This window comes from Mixophyes fleayi, chromosome 6 (genome assembly GCF_038048845.1).
Source record: "Mixophyes fleayi isolate aMixFle1 chromosome 6, aMixFle1.hap1, whole genome shotgun sequence".
Lineage (NCBI taxonomy): Eukaryota > Metazoa > Chordata > Amphibia > Anura > Limnodynastidae > Mixophyes > Mixophyes fleayi.
Genome location: NC_134407.1, coordinates 42116376 through 42144322, shown reverse-complemented (window position 1 = coordinate 42144322; position 27947 = coordinate 42116376). Strand labels below are relative to the sequence as shown.

At 40.6% G+C, this 27947-nt stretch overlaps 1 protein-coding gene across 1 annotated transcript; it reads left to right on the top strand.

Moving 5' to 3' along the window:
• The first annotated feature begins 106 nt into the window (after nt 1-106).
• On the top strand, nt 107-27754 carry TFAM (transcription factor A, mitochondrial). The gene is made up of 7 exons (XM_075216364.1): nt 107-248; nt 3117-3301; nt 10021-10091; nt 17781-17930; nt 19909-20004; nt 23081-23137; nt 26941-27754. The coding sequence occupies exons 1-7, from the start codon at nt 172-174 to the stop codon at nt 27190-27192; spliced, it is 888 nt and encodes a 295-aa protein (XP_075072465.1). The 5' UTR covers nt 107-171; the 3' UTR covers nt 27193-27754.
• The last annotated feature ends 193 nt before the right edge of the window (nt 27755-27947 follow it).

Here is a 27947-nt window from a genome sequence, read left to right as displayed (position 1 = left end):
CACACACTTGATTGTGGCCGTACGTTCATGTGATACATACATTATGCATAATGTATAGCAGTTATTAGCCTACAATGTCTGCAGAACATACCCGGAAGTGACGTCGGTGAGCGGTGTCCCAGCATGCAGTGCGACTGAGCGGGACTGGAGGACCGTTCCACTGCAGCAGACATGGTGCTTCTGTTGGCGAGAGGTGTCGGGCTCCTTGTAAAGTCCTTGGCCGGATTCAGCTGCACACAGGCTCGAAGGTGTCAGCCATAGGGCGAGGGAGGAGCAATAAATCGTTTTACCAATACATACTGTGGGATATAGTACTTGTGAAGGGGAATATTGGGGATAACTTGTTCTCATTCCTAATATATATATATATATATATATATATATATATAAATAAAAACATTCTCCAAACATTTAGATGTATTATTTGCACTGAGCCCCTAATTCTAATATCTGTGTGGTTTATTAGGGGGGTTATATTATCTACTCTAATATCTGCTGTATTTATCATCTAGCTATATTTTAAAACAATACACAGTTAGTCAGTGGATTTATTACACACTAACAACTAGTTCTGGATACCTTACCAGCACTGTCTCTTAACAATAATGCATGGTTTTCCAGGGGATACATTGCCAGTTTTAACCCCTAATACATAGTTAATGTATGGATAGATTTCCTGTTTTAACACCTTTTCTGACATAATGATCTTGCTTACAGAACCACTACATGATCCAATATAAAAGCATCATGAAACATTTAAATTGCATGTCACGTGTCCTATTCAGTGGCAGAATCTAGATTGTTACCGTTGTATGCAAATTTGAAGTGCAGGCAAGTTTAAGTTCTCTCTTGTTATTAGCTATTTGAGGCATTGAGACTTCTGTAGTCCTTCAACAGAGTTAGGTCCTGTGACGTGGACATTATTTGTATATTTCTTTCATTCAATTTTGACAGGTGAACAGTGGAGAGGAGGAACCTCCCATATAAATAACTGATTTGCATGCCAGTGTCTGTAGCTGATGGTGGAATACTGATGGGTTAAAGTAGAACATGTTCTACTTGTCCCCATTCTTGCTCTCGTCCACCATGTTAAGACTTATCTCTATATGAGATCCTCTTTTCTCTGTACCATTGTTGATAGCTGAACAGAGTACAGTTAACACCCATGTGGCACAGCCTACAGACACACGTCAGTTTTGCTAAATTTACTTTTATTGTCCCAGGAGTTCATTCAATTATGGCTACATGTCATGTGATGAACAGTCTAAAATAATGATGTAATGTTTGCACATTACTTGGAAACAATTATATTGCTATGAATGTGTGAGTATACTGAACAATTGTAATATGCCAGTTTATTTTCTGCACATGGTCAAAATCGTATTGGATATTCCACAAATTGTTCAGTGATGACATTTATGAATCGGGCTATTGATTACAATTCATAAAATCTTTGTCTTCAGTCATCTTTAGGATCAATAAATATGGCTTATATGTAAATATAAAGGCATAGCATATTGCCACGCTTACTAAATATATTGCTTCATGTCTTCCTTCCGTATTGTTCAGCAATGTCTTTTATATGAGGAGGTGGTGGTGTTTGTTGCACTGGTATACAACACCAAGCTGCTATCCCTCACTTGTATGCTGTACAGCAGGATGGCGTTTATTTTTGACAACCTGGGATACAACAACTGTCCCTGGTAACATGCCTGAAAAGCACAGAAGGAAGCTGGAAAGTTACTGGAATATATTTACTAAAGGTTACATGAAATCATCAAATTAAAGTTAAATGAAAGTGGATGGCTACTTTATTTTTACTCAAAACTCCCCCTTTTCCCAACTGTTAGAACTGCAAGAGTGCTTCCAGAATGACCTCTGCTGGATAGCGGTTTTAAGTAAACTTTAAATAAAATTACAGAAGTTAATTTACAGGAGTTTTAATTGCTCAGTGAAACATAACGTTTGGACCATAGGGAGACTGTTCTAGTGTGTTTGATCATACTGTGCGCTATCGGTGGGGGGCACACACAAGAAATCCTTAGTTAAAAGCTCATTATCCACCTGTCGGTAACAGTCCTAATGGCTGTGTTAATTAAATAGCCTACCTGATTGCTTTTTGTTCTGAATATTTAAATCCTAATGACTGGCATCTGTAGTAGTCTGTGTACACTGCACACAGTGTTTGAAATTATGTTTGTTTTTTAAAGAGTACCTGTTCTCTCTGTGATTGGTCCTCTTTGTTATCAAAAGGCTATTTAAGTCCCTGTTTGGGGCTCCTATATGTTTGACAGCAGTTTGCATGCAAATTGCTATCAATGCCCCCCCTGCTCTAAAAAAGTGCTTAAACAATTTGGAATCACTGATGGGAGTGAGTGCTGTTTGGTATGAATTACATACAGGGAACGTTTCATAGCTGATCATCTCCCATTAGGGTCTCAAAACGTTAAATATGTTCTTTCACTAATGGTAGATTTATAATGATAATTCCCTTATAAACAATATGACATTTCCCACTAGATAATGATTGTATATAATTAGTGGGCTGACCACACTAATTGGACCCTGTGTTCTCCGGTTGCTTGGCCTGAGTACCAAACAACTGGTGCTATTTCTAATTTTGCCACTTATGTGGGTGACCAAATTGGGTTATGATTTCTTAGACTGAGTGCCTAGCAGATACATCTCTGTCCAGTTTTTCTCAACTACTTGGGTGATCAAATTAGATGAAACTGGGTGCTTGTGCTGAGTGACTAGATAACAGACAGCTGAAACGCTTTCCTCGTCTTTAGGCTCTTAATGAGATCTGATGCAGATCAATAAGATGTGTCAGCAGGCATTTGAATGGTTGTGATATTGCTTACCCCACCTTTGTGTTTAAATGAACTGATTCACACAGTGTCTTTTTGCTAACTAAGTCTGCCATGCTGTCAGGTACTGTCTGCCTCTTAAGTTGTAGCCACGCCTCCCTCCTAACATGGCAGCCTAGAGGACATAATTATAGAAGTATAAACAGTCCAGTTATAAATATGTATTAGTCAGTTTAGAAACATACAACTTTGGCTTTACTTGCTCATTAATGTTTTAAAATTAATCAGTGGGTGACTCATTTACAGATGCAGCAGCCTTCCCGAAGCAGTTTCAACCTTGCAACATTCAACATCAAGATGGTTCTCAAAAAGTCAGCATCCGGATGATTTTAAGAAATTTCCTAGTCGAGATGGTTATCCGAAACGTCCTCTGACATCCTTTTTTCGTTATATTGTTCAGCAACGACCTACTGTACTGAAAAAGTACCCAGGTGAGTTCAGAATCATATTGGCCTAAGATAAGGGTTTGATGCAGGTTCCAGTGTAATTACTCTGTTATGATGATGTATCTTTTGCAACCATTTAACATTTATTATCAGCTGGACTAACTAAACTCCCTAAATGTTCAAAACAGCTTTTAAAACCCATCTCTTTATTAGAGAGTATCATACTCCCACATACACTTATCATACTAGTACCCCCTCACTGCTGTCCCAGTCTCCCTAGGCTCGGTACACACTGGAGAATTTTCCAACCAATCTGTTATCTACAACAATTGTATCTATGACTGAAGGTCCGACTGGTCTGGTGATTCATTCGTACACACTACACAACATTTACCTTCAGATCTGTTGTGCTGTTCATCTGGTCCTCTAGTCATTTAGAGAATGACAGTGCAATAGCCACTCATTCATTCCTTCCTGTCACACTGATTAAAACCGCCTTCTTCTAGCTATCCACAAGTCCTTACGAATTTTGTTAGCTTCTGTGAATCTGAAACAAAATATTCAGTCTTGGAATGAACAAAGAAAATATTCCATCTACAGTACTCTGCATTTAGTCACCAGGATATATTCATTGCTGGCATCGACCGGAAAGACCATGACTCTGTAAACTCTATGGAGATTGTGTTTGTGAGTGCGTACACACTACATGATCGGAAGGTGATTGGAACGAGATTATTAAACAGTACCACCAACTAAATGAAACTACAATTGGCACTTTGGAACGATTGTAATTCATCGTGTGATTATACACACTAACGATATATGTGGCCAAACGGTCATTTATCAGGTGATTGGCCCGATAAAAAAATATCCAGTGTGTAACTAGCCTTACTCCTCTAGTCTGAGCTCTGCCCTTTTACTGGAATGTAAGCTGTCTAATGTGCAGGGTCCTCCCTTCCCTTTGTTTTAATGTATGCATTTATTTTGTCTACCTTGTATGTCCCTGTTTCCACCATAGTCTGCGCAGAACTGTGGCGTCTTACAAATCATCGACATCAATAATAAAAATTTGAAACTAAGCCACAAATCTTAGCTAAATATATATATACACTTTATTTTTAATTACAACTGTTATTCTTTGCTATAGGATACTTGTAATGTGTTAATTGAAAGCTTGTCTAGCCCATATCTTCAATGTGTGAAATGTGTTTACTACCCTAATTTTAGGATTGCATTGATAAGTCCACTGGATATTTTAGGCAGGGCACATGTTAGTGCTGAGATAGACTGTCTGGCTAAACCTATTTCACTCTTTTTAGAGCTCATCAGTGAACAGTGGGTGCTTCTTGCTCAGCATGTGATGTACTATGGAGGTAGCCTAAGCTTAATAATAAGAAAAAGTTAGGGAGAGAGTTTAATTTTTTGACATGGTCTTTTTAAAACTGCGCTACTACTTGATTTATTTTACTAACCTGATCCTTTTCTTGGTTGGAGTCCCAGGGACCAGGGCTTCTGTGTTTCAGTAATGTACAAACAGCAAATAAACTTCATATGCTACTTTCAACTGGCTGTGTAGGGTAGGGGAATGGGAATTGAAGGACGGTTCAGAAGCTGCAATTTTGACGCCATAGGCACTGACTAAGACTTGCTAAAAACTCTCACCTGACGTTTCTTTGTTTTTAGTGAGGTGTGTTTTGAATGAAACACCTACAATGTTCACTTAATATGTTACTTACTCATATGCTCAATGAGTATATGATCAGTAAATAAGATCCTACTAATGTTCCATTGCTCATTTTGATAGTGTGCACTGTGACAAATGTTAAGGAATGTTTAAACCGATTTATGAGGTTGTTCATATATCTGTTCGAGAGAGCATAGAAAAACAGGATGCGGTCATCATGTAATAATGCTACAATGCAGCTTTAGAGAGAAGCCGTAGTCTAATGGGGGTGAGAGAAATGCAAGAGAGGGGAGGGTGGTGGGGAAATTGTTAAATGATTCATTAGAAAGTGATTTTATTTGTGGTGCCAGAGTCAAGGCTTGGGTGGTACACCCGTCTAAGGCATTTAAAACGAGCCCTAACTATTTGTTAAATTCTATAAAAGAGCTACAAGTAATATTACAAATATGTAAGTTAATGTTACCTTGCCCGAAATTAAGATATTGGAGATTAGGTTTTAATATTGTGTGAATATTTGTTCATATGCACAGACTTCCTTTGATGGACAATGGAAAGAATAGCTTACATTAAGCAGCAAAGTAAATATAAATACAATATCAAATATCTGCTAATTATATGTATTTTTATACATATTTCTGAACATTTCGAGATGCATTTTCACTTTGAATTGCTTTTATATTTAGGTTAAGAGTCCCTTCATGTTTACAGTTTCTCCTGCATCCTATCTGACGCACACTGCTACCTTGGGTTATGTATGAGTGCAGGAGCTGTCGCTGAAAGGTTAACTTGTAAATTGAACACTCCCAACCCCAATGTTTCCCAGTGTAATTTTAAGTGCCAGTGAGGCTGAGCAAGTTTTCATGGGCCTGCCTATGGCATCCTGGTTATAGTTATTCATGTTTTATTTAAACTTTATTTTGCAATTTATTTTTCAACTTTACAAGCAGTGCTACAATTACAGTTCTCCTGTTCTCACACTCAGCTGCAAGGGTGTGTGAATCGGCATTGGTATAGTAGGAGATGGTGCCGACATGCATCTCACCTGTCTCCAGTGGTTCCTTGAAGGGGGATCGAGGTTACAGGGGCTCTTCTCTGCATTAGCGAGTCCCCTGTTTACACAGCGTGATTAGCACCGTCAATTCCAAGATGGCCGCTACAAAAGAGCAACCTGTTCCATTCTTCACCCGCTCCCAGAATATATATTTTCTGTGCCAGATTCTGTCATGCTCTGTTTGCTACAACGTACCATTTCTACCATGTCAGAAAAAGGTATTAGTTCCTGATGCCTGGTGTGCGGACTATGAAGCCAAGGACTGTGACTCACGCACACCTGGGAGGGATGCATCTGACACTGCAGAACCTGCCTGGGTGAGATCCCTGGCACAGTCCTTTGCTGTGTTGATTAAATTGGCTGTGCGTTCTAGAGAGGTCTTGTAACTGCTTCTTTCTGCTGCTCTAGTCCCTTAGGTAGCGATGGGCTCCACATATATTGCCCAGGCAGTTACCTGCCTGGACCAAAATGCTGGAAAAGTCTGTTTTGAAGCTGGCTAGAAAGCCGCCTTCTTTGGAGAAGCTACCTGAGGCTCCTAAAACTCAGAGCCCACGAAACGTCAGCCACTCTCTTGGGTTCTCTATTGTGAGCATTCTGATTCAGAATTCTCTATGCAGGAAGAGGGGAAGTTTGTGGATAAGTCAGACCCAGAGGATTCTGTTGAATTTGAGGACAAATCATTTGGAGGCTAGGACATAGACAAACTAGTTATAGTAGTGCATCAGGCCCTGGACATGCTAAACATGGATGATTCTCAATCTGTTGAGGTGGCCTTATTTAAAAGAAGGAAGAAAAAGTTGTTTCTCTTCTCTCATCTTCTTGGTTATCTGAGCTCCTGGGTGAAGCTTAGGCTAAGCCAAAGAAGAAATTCCTTATACTTTCAAAAATTTCCTGTGGCATATCTTTTGCCTGCTGAGAAAATGGCTAGGTTGGAACTACTGCTAAAGGTAGATACTTCAATGGCTCACCTTTCTAAGGTCACCACTCTTCCCATTCCTGCGCCAGCTTCGCTCAAGGATGGAACGGACAAAAAACATTTTAAAGTCCATCTATGTGGCTGCTGGTGCAGCACTTAGACTTTTATTGGTGTCAACGTAAGTTTCCAAGGCCATGGAAACCCAGGTCTTATCAGTTCTTGTATGGTTTGCAGTCTTTAGTCGGAATGCTCCTGTTTGTGGAGCATATCAGAGAAGTGCTTGACTATCTTGATTATTCAGCTTCTACCAACTCTAGGATATATGCCAGGTGAGCAGTGTGTCTCTGATCTGAGAAAACTTTGGAAGTCCTTTGTATGACAAGTCCGTTCAAAATGATCTGTCAGGTTGCTGGAAGAAAGAATCCCTTGCTCCTATTCAACCTGTCTATGTCTAAAAGACCTTCTGTTCCTTTCGGGCCCCCTTTTGCCCGAAGTCCTCTTCATCCAGGGTTCCCCCTTCAAACACTTGGGCTTCAGCAGAGGGGAAGACAGCTCTGGCGGCCAGATGCCCAGAGCTTAAGCACTCAGATACAGGCAACATGATGGGCTTTCCCCCCACCCAATGGAGGCTTGAAGCCCGTCTTTTGTTCTTGCGGATGTTTGGAGATCCTCCTCATCTGTGGGTAACAGTAATGATATATGGGGGTTACAGCTTGGATCCACAGGTACCTCCACCAAAGAGATTTTTTTTCACCTTTTTTTTTCCACATGCCAAAGGAAAAGGCAAAGCTCTTAAGAACTCTCTTCTTCCATCATGTGTAATCCCGTTGCAGAGCATGAAAAGACTCTGGTTTTATTCCAACCTTTTTCTGGTTCTAAAACCAGGCATATCATTGAACCTCAAGTCCTTGAACAGCAAGTTTTTTGATGAAGTAGCTCAGATCCAATAGCAACGTCCTAGAGGCCACAAACTCTTAGCATTCATAGACCTCAAGGTTGCTTCTCTCCAATGTCCTAGACCTCAGAGCAGTGATGAACGCTCTGATGGGGCCAAGTCGATCCTGCAGGGACAGCCCATCAGGATTCAGACAGACAATGCCACGACGGTGGCGTGAATAAATCAGCAAGGAGGGACCAAGAGCTCCCTGGCGATCAACGAGTCTTTTCGAATCCTGTCCTTGGCGGAACATTTCTTCCAGCAATATCAGGCTCTCCATTCTCCCAGGAGAGTGGTCTACTCATCCAGAAGTAATCAGTCTGCTGAAACAGAGATGGGGTCAGTCAGAGGTGAACATGATGGCCTCCCGGCATAGCAAGGTGCTCCTGTTGTGTTCCAGGACCAGGGATTCGCTGGCAGCCCTAGTGGATGCCATGAGGGTTCTATGGAACTTCAGGTTGGTTGATCTCTTCCCTCCAATTTTGATGTTTCCTTGTACTTTTAAAAAAAAGTCGAGAGAGGTGATTTTGGTCATTCTCATGGTTCCAGATAGGCCACGTCGATGTTTTAAGCATGTCGGCAGGTTCAAGGGAAGATCTTCTTTCTCAAGGTCTTCTCTTCCACCAGGACCTTCTTAGCTGGCTTTAACAGCATGACTGTTTACACCAGTAGCTTGAGAGCTAAAGGTTTGTTCGAGGAAGTGATCCAAATTATGCAGAAGTCCATAAAGCCAATGTCTGCACGCCACTATCATAGAGTCTGGAAAACTTATATGGATTTGTGCAAGCGCAAGGGATTTCACACTTCCTTCTTTTCTTTCATGGCTACTTCTTTACTTCAGGATGTACTGAACTGAAAATGAGTTCCCTTAAAGATCAGGTCTCTGCCTTTTCGATGTATTTCCAGAGATAGTTGGCTCTGATGCCAGAGGTCCAGACTTTCTTACAGGGGGTGTTGCATATACAGCCTCTCTCTGTTTCCCATATGGCGCCATGGCATCCTAATTTGGTCCTTCAGCTTACAACATTTGAACCTTTTGGAGAAGGTGGATTTGAAGTTCTTGACTTGGAAAATGACTTTCCTTCTAGCTATTTCTTCGACTAGACAGGTTTCTGAATTGTGGGCACTGTCTTGTGCATCTCCTGCTTTTCAAGTTGATATCCCGTTTTCACCTTAATCGGGAGATAGTCATTCACTCCTTACAGTGGTCTGGCTCTTCTGGTGACCACGAACAGCTGGTCTTTTTGGATGTGGTCAGAGCTCTTCCGATTTACCCGGACAGTGCCTCGGGAGTTCAAAAGACTGACTCCCTGCTGGTTCTCTGTGGCGCGCACAAGCGGGGTTGTCCGGCATCTATACAAACTATGGCCAGATATATCGGGTCCACTTGAGCCGGTTCCTGAAAGTGTTTTGACTCGCTCCACTAGATCAGTAAGTGCTTCTTGGTAGGCGCGTCATGGGGCTTCAACCAAGCAGCTGTGTCAGGTAGCCACCTCGTCCTCTGTCCACACTTTTACCAGATTTTACCGGTTTCATGTTTATGCGTCCAGAGATGCTGACTTTGGATGGTGGGTAGCTTTGGAACGTCCCCAAGGTAGCAGTGTCCTCCAGATATGTTGCAGCAGAAAAGGATTTTTGTACTTGCTGTTAAAGTCATTTCTATAAATCCATCTAGGGGAAACTGAGTTCCCCACCCTTTACGCTCAGTGTTCAGTTCTGTGTGTTTACTTACCTTGTTACCTTATCCTTTTGGGCACAATAAGTTATAAACTGAGGAGCGTTGAGGTTGGGAGAGGTGAGGAGCTTCAGAGTTTGTTTCAGTTAACCCTTAATTTCCAGCTCCTGCACCTCACACAACCCAAGGTAGCAGCGTCTCCCTGATGGCTTTGGAGAAAATTGTTTTGTTTCTGTCCCCCCCACCCACCCTGCAACATGGTGTTTCTTCTAACACCTAATAATATTACTAGTTAATTCATGTAAATTTCTTGGATAGTTTAAACAAAACATCTGGATTCTATGGGTTATGGCACCATTTTAATTGTATCCACTAGATTTAGAATGCACAATTAACCTCATACAAATATTATTTTTCAGGTATTATCTATTATTATTATTATTATTATTATTATTATTAATTTATTATAATAATAAAAAAAAATATATTTTATTTTTGCAGATATAAAGCCTCTTGAAATCCCTAAAATACTTGCACTCGAATGGAAAGAACTTTCAGAATCTGTCAAAAAGGTAACTACTGATTTTCAAATTAGATAATAAACCCCCCAAAAAATGTATTCTTGATATACCTTAACTGCTTTCCAGCCATTGATTTAGAATGTACATTGGTGCTTGTCTACACTTGGGAGGCCATAACCGTGAACCATATGTCACATGGCATTCGCACTCATACTGTCTTAAGAGGCTGTCAAAGGCACCAGGCTCACTTGTAAATAGCGATTTGGTTTTAGTTAAAGAGATTGCAATCCTCATGCATAATAATATGTCCCATCTGGTGACATCATCACCGCTGTTTCCTCAATAAAAGATGTTCTGAGTAAAACCCAGATCCTCTCTGCCACAGCGACACTAGCATAAGTGTGTGTGACCTGTGATAATGCAAATAAAACAAAAGCAATATGCATGCAACTTTTAATATATATTAAAGTAATAATAATAGCATTTGCTGCTGATACATAGTAAACATTTTTTTTAAAAGAGAACTCCACCCAAAATTTAGTTTTGAATGTACTTCAAAAACATATACTAAGCTGACCAAACACACAAGCTGATAGTGTTCATCTGTGGCCACCTCCCTTATTGGGCACTGCGCTCATTTTCGTGCCACACGTCCTGCAATATCCACCCAAATTGGGCCAAATATCACCTGTAATATCGTACTGTGTGTGTGTGAGACCAGCACTGGAATGCATAGATCTACTTGCCTGGGGTAAGAACTACTTCATCTAGCGCTGTACTACTCTCCTGCTAAGATCCTGGGGGCCAAATCAGTAGGATTGTCTACTTGGCATTGGCTACCGACATTCTTATGAAGGAGGCACATGTGAATTATATATATATATATATATATATATATATATATATATATATATATATATATATATATATATATATAATCTTATCTTGCATGACACCTGATCTATCACAGTCAATAGCTGCACAACAAACTTTCCTGCCTTCTGCTACAATAAGTATGCGGTGAAATCTGAAACGTGTTGACATAGTTTCTTTTTGGATTGTGTTCACACATATGACAGGACTGTGTATCCAATGAACTGTACCCTATAGCGTAAAAATCAGCGTGTAGTCTAGGTCAGCTACTTTTATCAGTTTGTGACCATAGTGTTTACTTGATACAAGTGCAATGAAATAAAAAAAATGTAACTTTTATTTTGATTTTCACGAACAACAAAGCATAAATATTAACAGGCAAATAGTTGAGGGCATGAAGGCAAAAATTGATCAAATGATGATAATACAACAAATAGTACAACACACTATAGCTCTCGAGCTACCTAGGAATGAGAGTGAAATCATTTGTAATATGTTTACCCCCCATCAAGTCAACGAAAAAAAAAGGGACACCCATGTGGCATTGAAGGGACAGCCTGAGTAAACTTGTCTCGCAAAGGAGCCCTATAAATATCACATCATTGGTAAAGTAGGGATATGGGCGCAAATACATTGACTCGCCTGTGGTAGTAAATTATAACTACATTAAATTCAGTTTTGGGTGACATTCAATAAATTAATAAAATATTTTCTCTTTTCTACCATTGGGGAACACTGCGAGACATTGGGGTATAGTAGATGGAACTAGGAGTTTAGGCACTTATCAACTTGTTTGTTCTTCACACTCCTCCCCTACTATGTCCCTCCTCTCCAGCTCAGACCTCAGTTTTTTCTAAGTGCCTAGCAGATAGGTCACTTCGGCATAGGCTCCTGCCTATACTTCTAGGATTTACATGTTTTTATTTTAATTCCTTTTCAGATGCAGCGCGGGACTCGATCCAAAGACCCAGAGGAGTGAATAAGACTGTAGCTCTGTTCACTCTGTGTCCCAGTGCAGGTGAGCAGCAGCCTGGTCTCTGTTACCTGGCACCTCTGCCGGCAGTCTCCCCTAGAAATGAGCAAAGGGGGCTACATTTTGTATGTCTGCCAATGGCAGCAGCTATTGTGGGGCAAAAATATTATATATTTATCGGCAATATACACGGCTGCAGCCACATTGCTTTAAATGCGGGCGGGAGTGAAGCTGTAGCAGTCTCTCCTCCCCGCCCGCCCGACATGTCGGCAAGTTCACCCCGCCCTTAGACACGAGCAGCAGAGGAACGGAGACAGCGATCGCTCTTATTAGGAGGAGATTCAGTTGTTGTGAGGAGTGCACACAGCCTGGACAGTTAGCAATGCGTGGGGACTCTGGAAGCCGACAGCCATCTATAATATAAATGTCTAGTGGCGTGTGTTAGTGTGTGTGTGTGTGTGTGTGTGTGTGTGTGTGGAAAAAATAAAACCAAGCTGCAGCGCCACCTGCTGGGCGGAGTTATACACTGACCTACTAAATTCTTAGTGTGTGTGTAAAAAAAAATTCAGAAAGGGCTGAAATTTGGTATACTAAGATGTTTTTAATTTGTTAATTTAATTTCTTAATTGTTAAAAGTGTTTATAAAGATTTAAAAAAAAATAAAAATATATATATTTCTTGAAGGAGAAGTGACAGTTGGGAGTGGTTGGTGGTTGCCGGGGGTGACAGTGGGGAGTGGTTGGTGGTTGAGGCCTGGGCTATGGTCCAAATGCATGACAAGAACCTTTTTAACACCTTAAGTAGCTTGATTTGACTAGAATGCATGAGTATCATGCACGGGTTAACTTGTATGTTCATATGAGCTGAACGGCGATACATGGAGGCAGCCATAATAAGGGAGGATCTGAAAGGGTCACTTCCTTCCCCTCCCCATCAGCTTCCTGGCGCGGACGGCGGCCATCGTTGGAACTGGAACACAGAGACACATTGAGTGCATGCTGCTTCCCTGCTCTGTCTCTCCTCAGCTTCTATCCTGGTATTGTGTTTCTATACTTCTTTATTTACAGTGAGTGGTAGCCTGTTTATTCTGTTGTAAAATACACAGGACTACAGAGTCTGGGGATTGCTGGCTAATGTTTGGATGGCACCCCATCGCTTACTCGCTTCTTGGCTCCTATAGGAGCATATAGTACCTACACAGGCGCAGTAAAGTGAGGAACCTATATACCTGGTGGTATTCCTGAGGGTTGGGGCATTTTATTCCTATATCTTCCTGGCCCACAGACGGATCTTTTCGTTCCATTTAAGCTGGCAGTCCCTCACCAGGCAGGCCTGCATTTTCTTGTTTCGGATGTAGTCACTACGCACAGTCATTGCAGGTAGTGAACAGAGGGAGCCCCAATGCATCATGGAGGCCTTCTTACATGTACCAGTCGGGAAGGGGGCACCGGTGTCTTTTTCCCTTTGGCAGTACAGAAATCTCAGTTCTGGCTCAGGGTCCGGCCTTTTCATTCTGCACATTGCACCTCGTGGAGCTCTCAGGTTTTGGCGGTCAAGTCAGGGCTATGGCGAGTCACGATAAGACCCTGTCTGGGCGACCACTTTCTGAGGGCTCATTCAGCTCTCTCTCACAGATAGATCTCCATATGGTTCCTGAAAGCACACGTCTGAATGCACAAACTTCACAGGTCCCCACTCAATTTGTCACAGCAGATACGTTTAAGACCTCAGCTTCTATACTGGGTCCCACAGGGTCTTCCTACCAGAGGAAAGGGCCCTCCCATTTCAGCACAGGAAAAAGATGCACCTGGTGCGTTGAGAAGTTTTCCCTTCTCAGTTGCATGAGGCTTTTGGAATACAGAATACCGGCGTTCAGGGTAGATTTGTTTACATGCTCTACTCTCAACATCTCCAGAGCGATATTCTCCTGGTAGGAGCTGGTTCCCGGGTTATTGGACTCGCAGATCAGCACTCTGTCCAAATCTGCACATGTCTGTCTCTCGCACAGTGGTTAGCCAAACAGTCAGAAGTGAGGTCTGTTGTTCACCAGGTCCTGGAACCCGGTCCTGACATGCTCTAGTCTGCAGATTAATAAGATCCTTAGAGTTCCAGGGTCTTTTTGGGTCCTCCCAGGAAGACTGTTCTTTCAATCTGGTGCTCAGGACCCAACAGGTCCTGATCAGGAATACTCTAGACATTCAGTCAAATAATGCCACGGCTGTTGCATTTCTGTAGCATCATGGGGGAACACTCGGCCTGAGAGCAGTGTGAGACTCGACCATGTTATGGCCTGAGCAGTGTGTTCCCATAATTTTGTCCTTTTATTAAGGCATTCGTAAGTGGGATGCCGAGAGTCTCGGCAGGCAGGAAATTTACCATGGGGAAAGGTCTCGCCATGGACATGTTCTTTGCCCTGGAGTCTTGGGGGCACTTTCATCATCATCATCATCTATTTATATAGCGCCACTTATTCTGCAGTGCTGTACAGAGAACTCATTCACATCAGTCCCTGCCTCATTGGAGCTTACAATCTAAATCCCCTAACATACACACACATACACAGACACATACATACACACACGCACACAGACCGAGAGAGACTAAGGGCAATTTAGTTGCAGCCAATTAACCTACCAGTATGTTTTTGGGAGGAAACTCGCGCAAACACGGGGAGAACATACAAACTCCACACAGATATGGCCGTGGTTAGGAATCGAACTCATGACCCCAGTGCTGTTAGGCAGAAGTGCTAACCACTAAGCCACCGTGCTGCCCACTTTGGACTTTGTCTCCAGGGCGGCCATACTTATTCCTCTGGTCACCCTTTACTGCTCGTATTCTAGAGATTTTTACGATGCCAGGATGTTCCCTGGAGCTTCAGTCTGGTGTATCTGTCGCTTCCACGTCCTAGGTTCTCACGGGTGCTAAGGAGTTTCTTAGAGAGTTCGGCTTCCAGCTTCTGGGGCCCTTCATTTACCTTGCAGTGTTTTATTCTCAGACATTGGCGGCTGGAGGTGACATCTCCCTTCCGCCTACCTCTAGCCAAATCTAAACGGTCGTGTGGTTTTTTTTCTGCCACTCTATATTGTCTAGCTTGGCGCAGTGGCTTTGGAAAACCCTACCCTTAGGGCCAGAGGTTCTTCACAGGGAGCTGCTTGGTACCTTCAATAGAGCCACTTTCCTCATCCGTTCTCCTAGGTCTGGAAAGAGTTAAGCGTTTGGTGTGAATCCAAGAGTTTTCACACGTCCCAGTGCTGGCCCTCTAAGTCGCTTTCTTTCGCAAGCTTGCTCTAATAGGGGACTCTGCCTATGTTCCCGCGCGGTGCAGCTCCCGGTCCTCTACATCAATTTCAGCACCGGTTTACAGGACCACGGTATCTTCAGTCCTTTCTTCGAGCGTCTCTTCTGGTTCAGCCCCCCCTTTGGTTGGTGAGGTGAAGCCGTGAAATCTTGTTTGGGTGATCAGAGAGCTTGATTTGGTCACTTTTCACTTGCTGACTCTGGGGAAAATATGTTTATCCCGGGTAAGGCGTGTTCCCTTACATATCACCCCTGTTCGCAGGGGTTTGGTGGCGATAGTGTGGATTGCACTCCCACATTTTACTTTTCCAGTAGGATAGAGAGAAGCGTCGCTCCAGTCACTATAGGTTCAGAGGATAGTATCTGCATTTCACTAGACTCGGGAGCTTGTGGTCAAACATTCATTGTTTATTCCTCCTTTTCGTGTGACACGCTTCTTCGGCTGTAGGCGCTTCATGCTCTTCAGTGCCAGATTGACCGCAGGGTCTCTACCCCTGTAACATATGTCCTCTTCGTCCTTTCGGACACTTAATAGTGGGACTTATCAGTTTCCAGACAGTCTCATGCCTGCTACATCCCTTCCTCCATTCTGTGGGATGTTCGCGCTCCTTATCCTGCTCTGGTGACTTTAGTGCTCACTCTCCAGGACGGTTGGCGCTTCTTGGGCAGCATGTCGGGGTGCTTCGGTAAAGCAGTTGTGCAGGATGGCAAAGCATAAGTCTTCTGCAGAGTTTCTTGGTTGCATGGCGTTGCAGTCGCTGATGCGAGCATTGGGTGCAGGATGTTGCGCTCAGCCGTTCCAGAGCAATCCCTTCCTTAGATACAGCTTTGTCCCCAATATCTCGCAGTGTCCCCCAAAGGTAGGAAAGAGAAAAGATTTTTACTCACCGTAAAATCGATTTCTCTTACTCCATTTGGGGACACTGCGCACCCTCCCTTGCTCTGAAAGTAGTGCTATTTTCTGTATTGCTTCTCCTTTCTTCCTGGCTTGGTTATACAAAACTGAGGTCTGAGCTGGAGAGGAGTGGCATAGTAGGGAAGGAGTGTGAGGAACAAACAAGTTGATAAGTGCCTAAGCTCCTAGTCCCACCTACTATACCAAGTGTCTCGCAGTGTCCCTCAATGGAGTAAGAGAAATCGATTTTACGGTGAGTAAAAATCTTCTTATTGCTTACTTGGAATTCGGTGTGCCACCCAGTGTTTGTAAATGACAGAGAGAACCTTTCTTCAGAAGGGCAGTGCTTTATGAACCAGCATGTAAATATGTGTGAACTGATTGACAATAATTGATTTGGAGAAGAGATGTCAAATGTTGAAATATTATTATTATTATTATTATCATCATTATCTTTGACTTAGGGTCCACTGCGCCGTACATTACATATACAGAAAACAAAACCAAGACACAACATGACACACAAATATATACAAACACAGGTAACACGGTAAAGCAAATCAGATTATATCTGACAGATAGTGAAAGAAATGGTAGAAATCAGCAAGAAGAAGGCCGAAGATTAATAAAACAGGGAAAACAGGGCTAGGGAAGCAGGCCAAGAGGTACAGAGGGTGAAGGAACAGTAGAAGGAGTACACAAGGAAAGAGGGCCCTGCTCATGAGAGCTAACAACCTAAAGGGAGGGGGAGACACATAAAGGGTGGTACTAACTAGGGGACAGAGCCAGGACAAGAAAGTTAGGAGGACTGATAGACTTGAATAAAGAAATGAGTCTTAAGTTAGAGTTGCTTAAAACTCTCGTTATTTAGAGGTAGTGATGAATGTAATAAAGAAGAAAATGAGGAATGCACAATGTATTTGATTTAAAAAATGTCTTTGCCTTTCATGAAGCGATCCGTGGAGATATATTTTGGATTAAAAAAACTGCATCTGAAAAAGTGTTACAATACAGAACATGTGAATTGCACTAAATAATATGTTTTGCTTTTTATTGTGTACTTTTTTTTCATTAAAGGATAGGTCCACTAATAGCTACAGTTTAGTGTTAAGTCTTTAATAATGGAAAAAATATTGTATGCTTACAGTTACTTTGGCTTCTCTTCTAATGGGCACTTTTAGTGTATTGAATCTACACCGTCAGAGCACTAATTGAAAACCTCAGTGCTTTTGCTGGGGCTGTTAACAAGTCCTGACACTGTTGGGGTAAGGGAAGTTGGCTGAATTTTCATTAACTTTTTACATTTTTATGGTTAAAAATTCAATTTTCTTGGTGCACCATTGAGCAAATTTTGCCAGCATTTACACTGCAGTCTTTGGCATAATGCCAACCCTGGTAATTCTCTCATACAGCTGTTCTTGTTGTCTGGATCAGCAGGAACAAACCCTGCAACCGGGGAGCGATGTACAAAAAAGTGGTGTTGTGAAATGTGGCATTTACTCTCCCACAGTTATTGCTTGTTCGTGTTCTGCATGCACATAAAACTAGTTACTTCATTTTTCCTTATTTAGAACCTTAGCAGTTTTTAATTTTGAGCACTTTTTGCAAATAGTAGTTTTATGCCTTTTGTACAGTGAGTCTCTGTGGGCTCAGTCTTAAACCAGCATCTATATTTAATTTTCCATTTCTGTGTTTTTAGCCCTACATAGAAGCTGCAAATGCTGACTACTTGAATTACAAGGATGAAATGAGAAAATTCAAAGATAAACTGAGTCCTTTTGAACTGGACCTACTAAAAAGACAAAGGAAAGAAATGCTGGTAAAGAGAAAACACAGCAAAAGGAAAAGGGTAAGATGCGTTAACATCCAGGTTCCTCTTTATAGGAAAACCTTTCCTTAAATTCAAAACGTGATCTTCTTTTTCCTATACATTACTGAGCTGAAACAGTGAAAAACGTCCTCTCCTGCTGTCAATATTCACACTTTTACTCTTAGTAGCTGGTTGGAGTAACCACCTAGAAAATGTTCTGTCATTAACACAGTGTGTGTGAGCAATGCCTCTTCACATGAATGTTATACCCTAGTCTTTACATCCCAGTGAGAGGCATGTTTTGTCTTTTCAATAGTTTTCCCAGAGTTTTTTCTAACCTGCATAGACCCATAGAAAGGTCTATGCTGATTACACCCACTGATACATAGCCCTAAAAAGGTAAAGTTGCTTAGCAACTGGTTTTGCCCTTGCCTTTCTCAGTTTTGGGCAGAATTTCTCAGTTTTGGGCAGAATGGCAATATTTACATGATATGCGAAAACAGTCTAAGGAGTTCCACAGTTCCATTGTCCCTTAGCAAGCCAAGTCCATTCTTGATAAAGATTTCTCCCAGCAGGGACTTTGAGTTTTGCGTTTTCCAGTGTGTAATTACCACTCTCCTCCTACCCCCAATAAGGCTTCTCTTTTTATTTATGTAATTTTTCAGTCAAATAGTCTTTTACGCGCACTTTTTTTTTTTAGGGCAGCACAGTGGCCTAGTGGTTAGCACTTCTGCCTCACAGCGCTGGGGTCATGAGTTCAATTCTTGACCATGGCCTCATCTGTGTGGAGTTTTTATGTTCTACCTATGTTTGCGTGAGTTTCTTCCGGGTGCTCTGGTTTCCTCCCACACTCCAAAAAAACATACTAGTAGGTTAATTGGCTGATATCAACATTGACCCTAGTGTCTTCCTCTCTCTCTGTCTGTCTGTCTGTCTGTCTGTGTGTATGTATGTATGTATGTATGTTAGGGAATTTAGACTGTAACCTCCAATGGGGCAGGGACTGATGTGAATGAGTAGAGAACTCATTCACATCACAGCTACGGAATCAGTGGCACCATATAAATAAATGGTTATATGTAGTATATCAGGTTCTGGGCGCTGAAAATAAAGCTTGTGTGGCGAAAAGAAGAGTTATTGTTATTTATTAAACATTGTAAAAAATGATTGGTCCGGCCGGAGCCAATGTTGATGCAGCAAAGACAATATGATAACCGTACAGAGATCAAACAGGTACATACATATATGGTGAAATTTCATTTCACCATTTGTATATATATGTATGTACCTGTTTGATCTCTGTACGGTTATCATATTGTCTTTGCTGCATCAACATTGGCTCCGGCCGGACCAATCATTTTTTACAATGTTTAATAAATAACAATAACTCTTCTTTTCGCCACACAAGCTTTATTTTCAGCGCCCAGAACCTGATATACTACGTATTAATCCATTTTGGGAGGGTAGGGATTCCCTCCTGTCCATTTGCAGGTTCTAATCTTTGGCTGCTTTACACATATCAAGATAGCGCAACCCACCCTCTTGTTTATCTCCAAATAAATGGTTATGATGATGATGGGGTGTGTGTGTATGTATATGTGTGTATGTATGTGTGTGTGTGTGTGTTTATATATATATATATATATATATATATATATATATATAGACACACACACTATTGTGGACATGCTTTTAAAATCCACTTTTATTTGCAGAGGGGTTTTGAAGGCACTAGAGCATGTCCACACTTGTGTTTTGTTCGCCTTTGTCCTCTGTTGCTGGCAATTCACCATGGGCTTTAGAGAGAAATATGTATGTTGCGTATTTCCTCATACCAGCCCATGTGAATAGGCGGCTATATGGGCAATATGTAATGTGATCAGCTACATACAGATCAATAGGCCTTTATAAACAAAATTTGTGTGTGGTTTTGTAAGTTATGCTTCAGTGAAACAGGCATATGAAGTGTTTTTGGTTGGGGTTGTGTCTAACATTAGTTTACAATTTAATTTTTTAGGAATTGTCGTTGCTGGGAAAACCCAAAGGATATCGTAATGCTTTTAACATTTTCATGTCTGAACACTTTCATGATAATGAAGTCTCTTCCTTATCGGTATGTGAATGCACTATTTACTTTAACTGGCATCTAATTCTTTGGATATTAAAAGCAAAGTTTGGAAACCACATATCTTAGCCAGGCCTCATTAAAATATAGTGTTTGTGTATTTTTGGTTTGATGAATGTACATTTGCTTTTGCAGAAAGATAACATGAACTGCTGGAGAGTATCCTCTAATAAGCCATGGGAATTGAAGTATTCTTAATATATCTTGCTGACTTTGTAGGAATTATAAGTTAAGAATAAGTGATATGAGACTAGCCTTAAAGTTCATAACCATATAGCTCTACAGCCTCAGGTGGGAGCAGGTTAAATGCAATAGCCCATGATGGGATAGGTGTACTGTGCCATCTTCGAGGATCTTGGTGGTCTCGGGTAACTAGTTAGTCACCACCGACGACTTCTCCCGGCACACTACCAGGCGCCTTCACCAGCACCAGGAAACAATTTCACTTCATGGCCAGTGTGAAGCAGCTGCAGCATCTGTCTGCTAATTACTTTGGCCAGTCCTTCCTGAATGCTAACTGTGGATCAGAACTGCTGGATAGATGTCTGAGAGCTGGTACCGGATGCTGGGCTAACGCAGGACAGACAGGGGATGGATTCAAGTGTGAGCTTGAATTTGTTGGTCACAAGAAACACAACAGTGCAGGGACAGGTATCTTACAGGAACATGCGCCATCTTTATACTCATATAATACTAGTTGGCTGAATTAGAGCTGTTCAGTTGATTGGATAAAAATATACAACAAGAGTGTAGTCCTTTTCTAGGGGCAGATTCTAATCGGGGCAACCCGAGGCACCTATTACCCCCACCCCATAAATTCTAACACACTATTAATTTTCTTGTTTAGACTAAGAAACAAATTATACCAGGTGAAACGCCACTTGACTGCAAATCAATAAATGGATTTCCTATATCATGTAGGTGTGGGGAATGAGAGGCCCTCAATTTGGCATTGGCGAAAGATTTCCTCTGTTTTGAAATATTTGTATTGCTCAGTTATACACATGTTTTGAATTCTGATTACTACAATAAACTTTTAGTAAAGCAATTAAACATTCTGCTACTGTTAATACAAAATGCATGGTGTATTTGGGCACTCAGTAATCACATTTGGACCAATGGCTTAGTATACTAAAGCTGCTGTAGATCTATAGGTAGTCCAGACCTATTAAATTACAAAGAATAAATATATGATCCAGCTTTATGGATGAAGTACTCTGATGTGAGATGGTAGTTATGCGCTCATTGTCTCAATTTATAGTGTTTTTATTTTAAAAGTAAAATGGTATAGTGTACTTACAATCAGATGGTGTAGTGATCATATAAAAACATTTTATTTCTCAATTATATCTAAAAAAAAAAATCTATAAATTAATCTTCAAAAAGCCAATGTCACTATTAATTATAATCCTAATTGATTGCACTGATGAAAAGTCAACACACTAAAAAAGATAAAAACCTTAAATAGGCACGTAAAAACAATAAATTACATAACCACCAAAAGTGACATAATAATAATCGCTAAATAGCAGAATTATACAGATTAAAACAGCAACACACACGTAAATGACTAATCAGATCAAGTTCATAGATCTTTGCTGATAATTACTCCAAAGTCCGTTTTGGAGGGCAATTGATACCTATTATTTTTACAAAGGTAGACAGAAGACTGTTCAAAATTATCACAGTCTATAGTAGGTAAATTCTTTTGATAGTCAACGTACAATTTCAATCTTGATAATAAGCACAATTGATAGCAAAGTTCATATGGGGTAAGGTTCTGTTGGTAGTCACCGCATGACTTCAAACATGATTAATGCAGAAACCAATCGGTGTGTTCCAAGACCAAAAGGATGGAAATCTGAATACTTCTTTATTGGTCCGGTAGCGTGTATTAGCCTGGGTACCCAGCGGTGTCTTGGTGTTCCGATCTGTCAGCCACAATAACTGGAGAGGCAGAGAGGAGGGAGAGTGTATTGTGTGTGTTCCACAGTGGAACCCGCGCGCAGTGCAATTCCTGGTTGTTCGTGTCAATAGGCAGATATGGGCATAATCCAATGCGTTTTTATCTCCTTTTTAGTGTGTTGAATTTTGATCAGTGCAATCAATTAGGATTATAATTAATGGTCTGACATTGACTTTTTGAGATTTTATTAATTTATGGATTTTTTTTTATAGATACAATTGAGAAATAAAATTGTTTTTTTATATGATCTGATTAATTATATATTCACTACACCATCTGATTATTATTACAAGTGCACGACATCATATACCTTTTTAAAAGTAAAAACACTATGGGGCCAATTCAATTCGGACGCAATGTTCTAAGAATAGCGCGGCCTGCGCACTATTACCGTTACTTTAGTAATAGTGTGCAGGGGCCACGAGCAAAGATCTGAGTTAAAATTACTGTAGCAACGGTAATACTGTTGGCGCCGCTTTATTGCTAGAATAACGTGGCCGAATTGAATCGGCCCCTATAAATTGAGGCAATGAGCACATAACTACTATCTCATATCAGAATACTTCAACCATAATGCTGGATCATATATTTAGTTATTATTCTGGTATTGCTGGCAGCACAGGTCAAGGTATCTAAGAGGAAAATCATTGCAAATAAAAAGTATTACACGCATGTATGCATATAGAGGAGCCCTTAAACGCCACTGAGATTTACTAGAAAAAAAGCCACAAAAAACTCAGCTTGTATAAACGAAGATCTGCGATACACACAGCAAGTTGTGGAGGTATTTCTGTTGGTTATCTTGTATGGCTACCAGGGCCTACCTTTCATGCCCTTTTACATTCATAACCAATAGATCTGGTAGATATTATCCTTCATACCACAACTTATTAGACTCTTGTTATTTACTAGCAGTGTTTAAAAATGTAAATATTCACTAAAATCATAGCACCCAGTTAGCTTTTATCTGTGTACTACATGTTAAACAATCAACACACTTCTGGTTTAAGTGCAGATTTGCATCTTGAACAATATTATGCTGCTGTTAGTACTTCATTGTAATTGGGCTTTAAACAGTGATTTATTTATTTTTTACAGGAAAGGATGACCAGTCTGCATAATAAGTGGAAAACACTGCCTAGCTCACAAAAACAGGTAAGAGTTGCTACTGTAACTCAGCCCTTTTTTTTTTCCTTTTGATACTTTATTATTAAAGGAAATAGACGAAAACATGAACAATAAGCACTATAATACAAACACTCTTCCTTACTTATAGGGGAAAGGTAAACTAGGGGGGGGGGGCAGTGGACAGGTATAAAGCACTTATCAAATCAAAGCAAATGCTAGACACAGGAAGACAGGTAAATAACAGCATGTACAAGAAACAAATGTAACACATTTGCCACGTATTTTCGAGATGCACGGTGCCCAGGCTGAAGGATCTAGAGATGCCGATCTGCGATGGGAATGAAAAGTCACAGTGGAGGACGGGGCAGAGGTAGTCAAGGAATTATGACTTTTCCTAAGGTACCAGGGGGCCCATACAAGGTCATATTTGCATTGTTTGCCATGGAGATAGTAAGTAATACATTCCATGCTTACAATATGCCAGACATGGTTTTTAAGAGCCCGACGTTGTAGGGCGGTCAGGGCTCTTCCAATGGTTAGCTATTAGGGATTTGGCAGCCGCGAGGACGTTACCCACCCTTTTAAATTGTAAACTCTAGCAAAGAGTGGCCACTCCCAGTTTGTATTTAAGTTTGTTCTCTATGTAGTCCACTATTTTAACTTCCCTAACTAGAACACTATGGAATGTTCAGTGCTTTGTAATTACAAGTATTGAATCTATTACCTATAATGCTTGTGATTTAGATATTTACGAATAAGGTTTTTTTTTCTGTAATTCGGAACACCATGTTTAAAGATTGCCAATTTTTCCCTATGTTGTCTGGAATATAGAAAAAAAAATTCTGGCGCTGAAAGACTATGTGCTATAATAATTATTGGTGGTTCAGTCCCTGTAACTGTAAAGAACCTGTGTGTTCTTAAGCAAAAAAAAACCCCTTTGATTTAAAAATTACAGCGCTGGAAATTGAAAACACCGCTCACCACATATGAATCCTTGAGTCTATATAAAATGAATATCTAGACTTTTATTACTTAAAAAAAGCATAAAACATCACAAACACTGAATAGTTAATAAAATGGATAAACATATATTTTGAACGGTGCACTGATCTAGACACCACTAACTATCCAAATATAGTTTGGGTATTATATCAAAGATACAAAAAAATTATATTTAATATTTTCTCCTCAAAAATTCAGTGTGCCACTGCAGATAAGTGTTCATCACACCCCACAATGTTATATTCTGTGATATTGTATCCTCAAACATTGAGATATTGTATTAAACTGATCCACAACGTCCTGTATCCAGTACATCAATCAGTCCATCATTATCTGATTTGTTCTTGAACACATGAAACAATCCTTATGTTTAATAGCCTTCCTGATTATGTAGCCAAATCACAGCAACCAAAAATATTGAGTTATGTATACATGTAAAGTAATTGACACAGGAAACTAACAGCGTGCACTCAGAACCAGAGTTGTAATTCCAGCAAACTGTCAGCTTGTACTTGAGACACAATGATCTCTATTAACCATAGCCACAGACTAGCAGTGTATTAAGAATTCCAGGTTTAGCAAATAAATCTCTGATGCATATAAATACCGTGTGTTGAAACGGCACGCTGCAGGTTTGTGGGACATTTCCAAATGATCACGGTCCACTTCACATAATGGCTCTCACGTTAAGGATGGAATCCCCGGGGGCAGACTGTGAGTCGATATTGGTTGCAAAGATCCTCGTGGTGATAAAGGATCATTTACTCCCTTCGCCTGACGCGTTTCATCACATAGAAGTGATTTCTTCAAAGAACAAAAAAAATTTTTTTTATCTTTGTTATAATACCCAAACTATATTTGGATAGTTAGTGTGTCTAGATCAGTGCACTGATTCGAATATATGTTCATCCACTTTATTAACTATTTAGTGTTTGTGATCTATCATGCTTCATTTATGTAATAAGAGTCTGTTATTAACTTTATATAGATTCACTTATTTGGTCAGTGGTGTTTACAATTTCCAGTGCTGTAATTTAGAAATCAAAGTCTGTGGAATATACCTCACTAAATTGTTTCGCACCACAACTTGCAGTAGGTCTCATTTGGTAGCATTGTATTTAGGAATTTGCACAGAACCACAACAAACAGTTATTATCATGCATAGGAGGTGTGTATAGGAAGTACCTCCCCCAACTCCTCTCCCAATATGGCTGCCTCCGCCAGCCAGCGCGTCTAATAATCCGGCTGATGGCTTTGTGCACAACACGCTGCTGTTAACCTGCCCAGGATGCATGTGCTCCAATCTTAGGCAATCAATTCGCCTCCTAAGGAGCGCGAATGGTGCTCCGCCCCCCCCCGCTGCTCATTGTCTAGGGAGAAAGGAGGGGCAACCTGCTATCATGTGTAACGGGGGCGGGGAGGAGAGGCTGCTACAGCTTCACTCCCGTCCGCAAAACATGTGGCCCTTTTGCTCATTTGTAAGGGGGATACTGCCGGCAGAGGTGCTAGGAAAGAGAGCCTGGGCTCCTGCTTCCTGCGCTGGGACCTGGAGTGAACAGAGCTGAAGTCTTATTCACTCCTCTGTGTCTTTAGATCGAGTCCCGTTCTGCACCTGAAAAAGGATTAAAGTAAAAACATGTAAAATCTAAAACTAATACATGTATAGGCAGGAGCTTGTACCCGAGTGACTTGTCTCCTAGGCACTTAGAAAAACTGAGGAGAGGCATAGTAGGGGAGGAGTGTGAAGATCAAACAAGTTGATAAGTGCCTAAACTCCTAGTCCCATGTACTATACCCCAATGTCTCGCAGTGTCCCCCAATGGAGTCAGAGAAATTAATTTTACGGTGAGTAAAAATCTACTTATTATTAGAATAGTTTAAATCTTATACCACATAATGATCAAGATTTTAATTGATCATATTCATTAAATACTATAGTTTCTAATCACTTAAGATTTTTAATATTTTGATTTGGGTAATTTATACGTGTAATGTGTCCATTTGTAATAAATATGAGCAGTCTAAAACTGTTAGTGTTCGTGAACATTTTGCACCCAACTACATTGTTAGTAAAAGAGCCCCAGAGAGTTTAGAAGTAAGAATTAATGACCATGTCTCTGCGTACGGAAGTATCACCAAATCGTAGCAGTTTCTTGCTTTCTGAACTTTCTGAATAGTAGATCTCATACTTTTATATTGTATTTATTGAAGACACTGTTTTGAGGATAGCCTCCATTCTTGTTCTATCAGAGAGCTAATAATACTAGAAACAATAACTGTTACATGTGTTATATAGATGCGTGTCAGACAAGCGTCTGTCGAATCACTCCTCTAAATGTGAACATTTATAGGCTCGGAGTGGCCACATGGCCTAGCCCCTCCCACTTCAAAATGTCCTACACACATGTGCTGAAAACATCTGTGCTGCAGTCACCATTCTAATGCCGGCTCATGTGTTATCCCTATACTCTTCAAAACAGCTGTACACAGACTTGCAAGAGTTGAAGAATAAATACAATAAGTGCTTTGACCTTGCAAGAAAGCGGTTTTTAGTTGCGTTTGACATGTTCCCTAATCCATTTAGTGACCGCAATATCTGCTCTCTGGTTACTGTAAAGAGTTAAAGAAATGGATAAAATAGTATTTATCACTTGTAATGCACAAAGTTAATGTTAATTGCAAATATGAAGCTCAGATTTGTTTGTGGGTTTTTTTGGTTGTATTTTAGTGTGTATGAAACATTCAGTCAAAATTTAGTAGGTTCTGGAGATTTGGCTAAACTATAACATATAGTGAGTACTCTTAGCATCTTTTGCATGTTCTTACAGATGTATATTCAGTTGGCTGAAGATGACAAGATCAGGTATGAGAATGAAATGAAGTCTTGGGAGGAGCAGATGCTTGAGATTGGTAGAGAAGATCTCCTTCGAATAAAGGTAAAGAAGCGTCTTGGAATTCAAAAATCTGCCGTGATGCACAAAGCATCTTCTAGAAGGAGGTCGCCTAAGAAGGATAAGCAGTCATCTGAAAATGCCACAAGAAGCAAAAAAGACATCACTGAAAGAATGCCTGAAGAGTAATGCCTTGGTGGGAATTTTCAATACGTACTTGCCATGCAGCGTGCCTTATGGGCTCTGATTTGTCAAGTGTAGCTGCGTGCACCGTGGTTGCTTCATCCATAGGTGACGTAATGTCATTGTGCAGCCAAAGCAACAGCTGAGTGTTTGTGTGGACGTTTCTACTAAGATTATCAGTGCTGTTTTAACGCTGATGGGGAGAAAACTGAAATGTTATTTCAAGCCTTTTCATTTTTCCAGCCCAATGAGAACGACATGTTTGTTGACAAATGAATAACTCCCTCCATTTCAACTATTTTGTTGTTTAATTAAATTATAAATATAAATGTTCAATTTTTACATCTGCATTGTTGTTATAATAGACCAGCCTGACAAGTGCCGTGATAGACATTTCTGTTTTCATCCTCTGAGTAGAATTAATGTGTTCTAAATCTTGAAACTGTCAAAGAATATGGTGATGATTGATAAGAAATGCTAAACATTGAAACAGTGTAACATACATTTTCTTTGTTGTCAATGTTTGTTAAAAGGAGAAGTGTCATTAAACACATATTTTCATATACAAGTCTCAGTCCAACAAATGGTACTGCCCCACTACACAATGTGTGTTGGCCTGGAGCTCATCGGTTGCTAGAAAATATTGTATAGGAGTAGCCACCCACAAAATAATAGACTGCTTACTCAGTTCCTGCATGAAGTCACAATTAGCTAGTAATTAGTAGCTGACATTGGTATACTTATATCTCTGCTCTAGGATC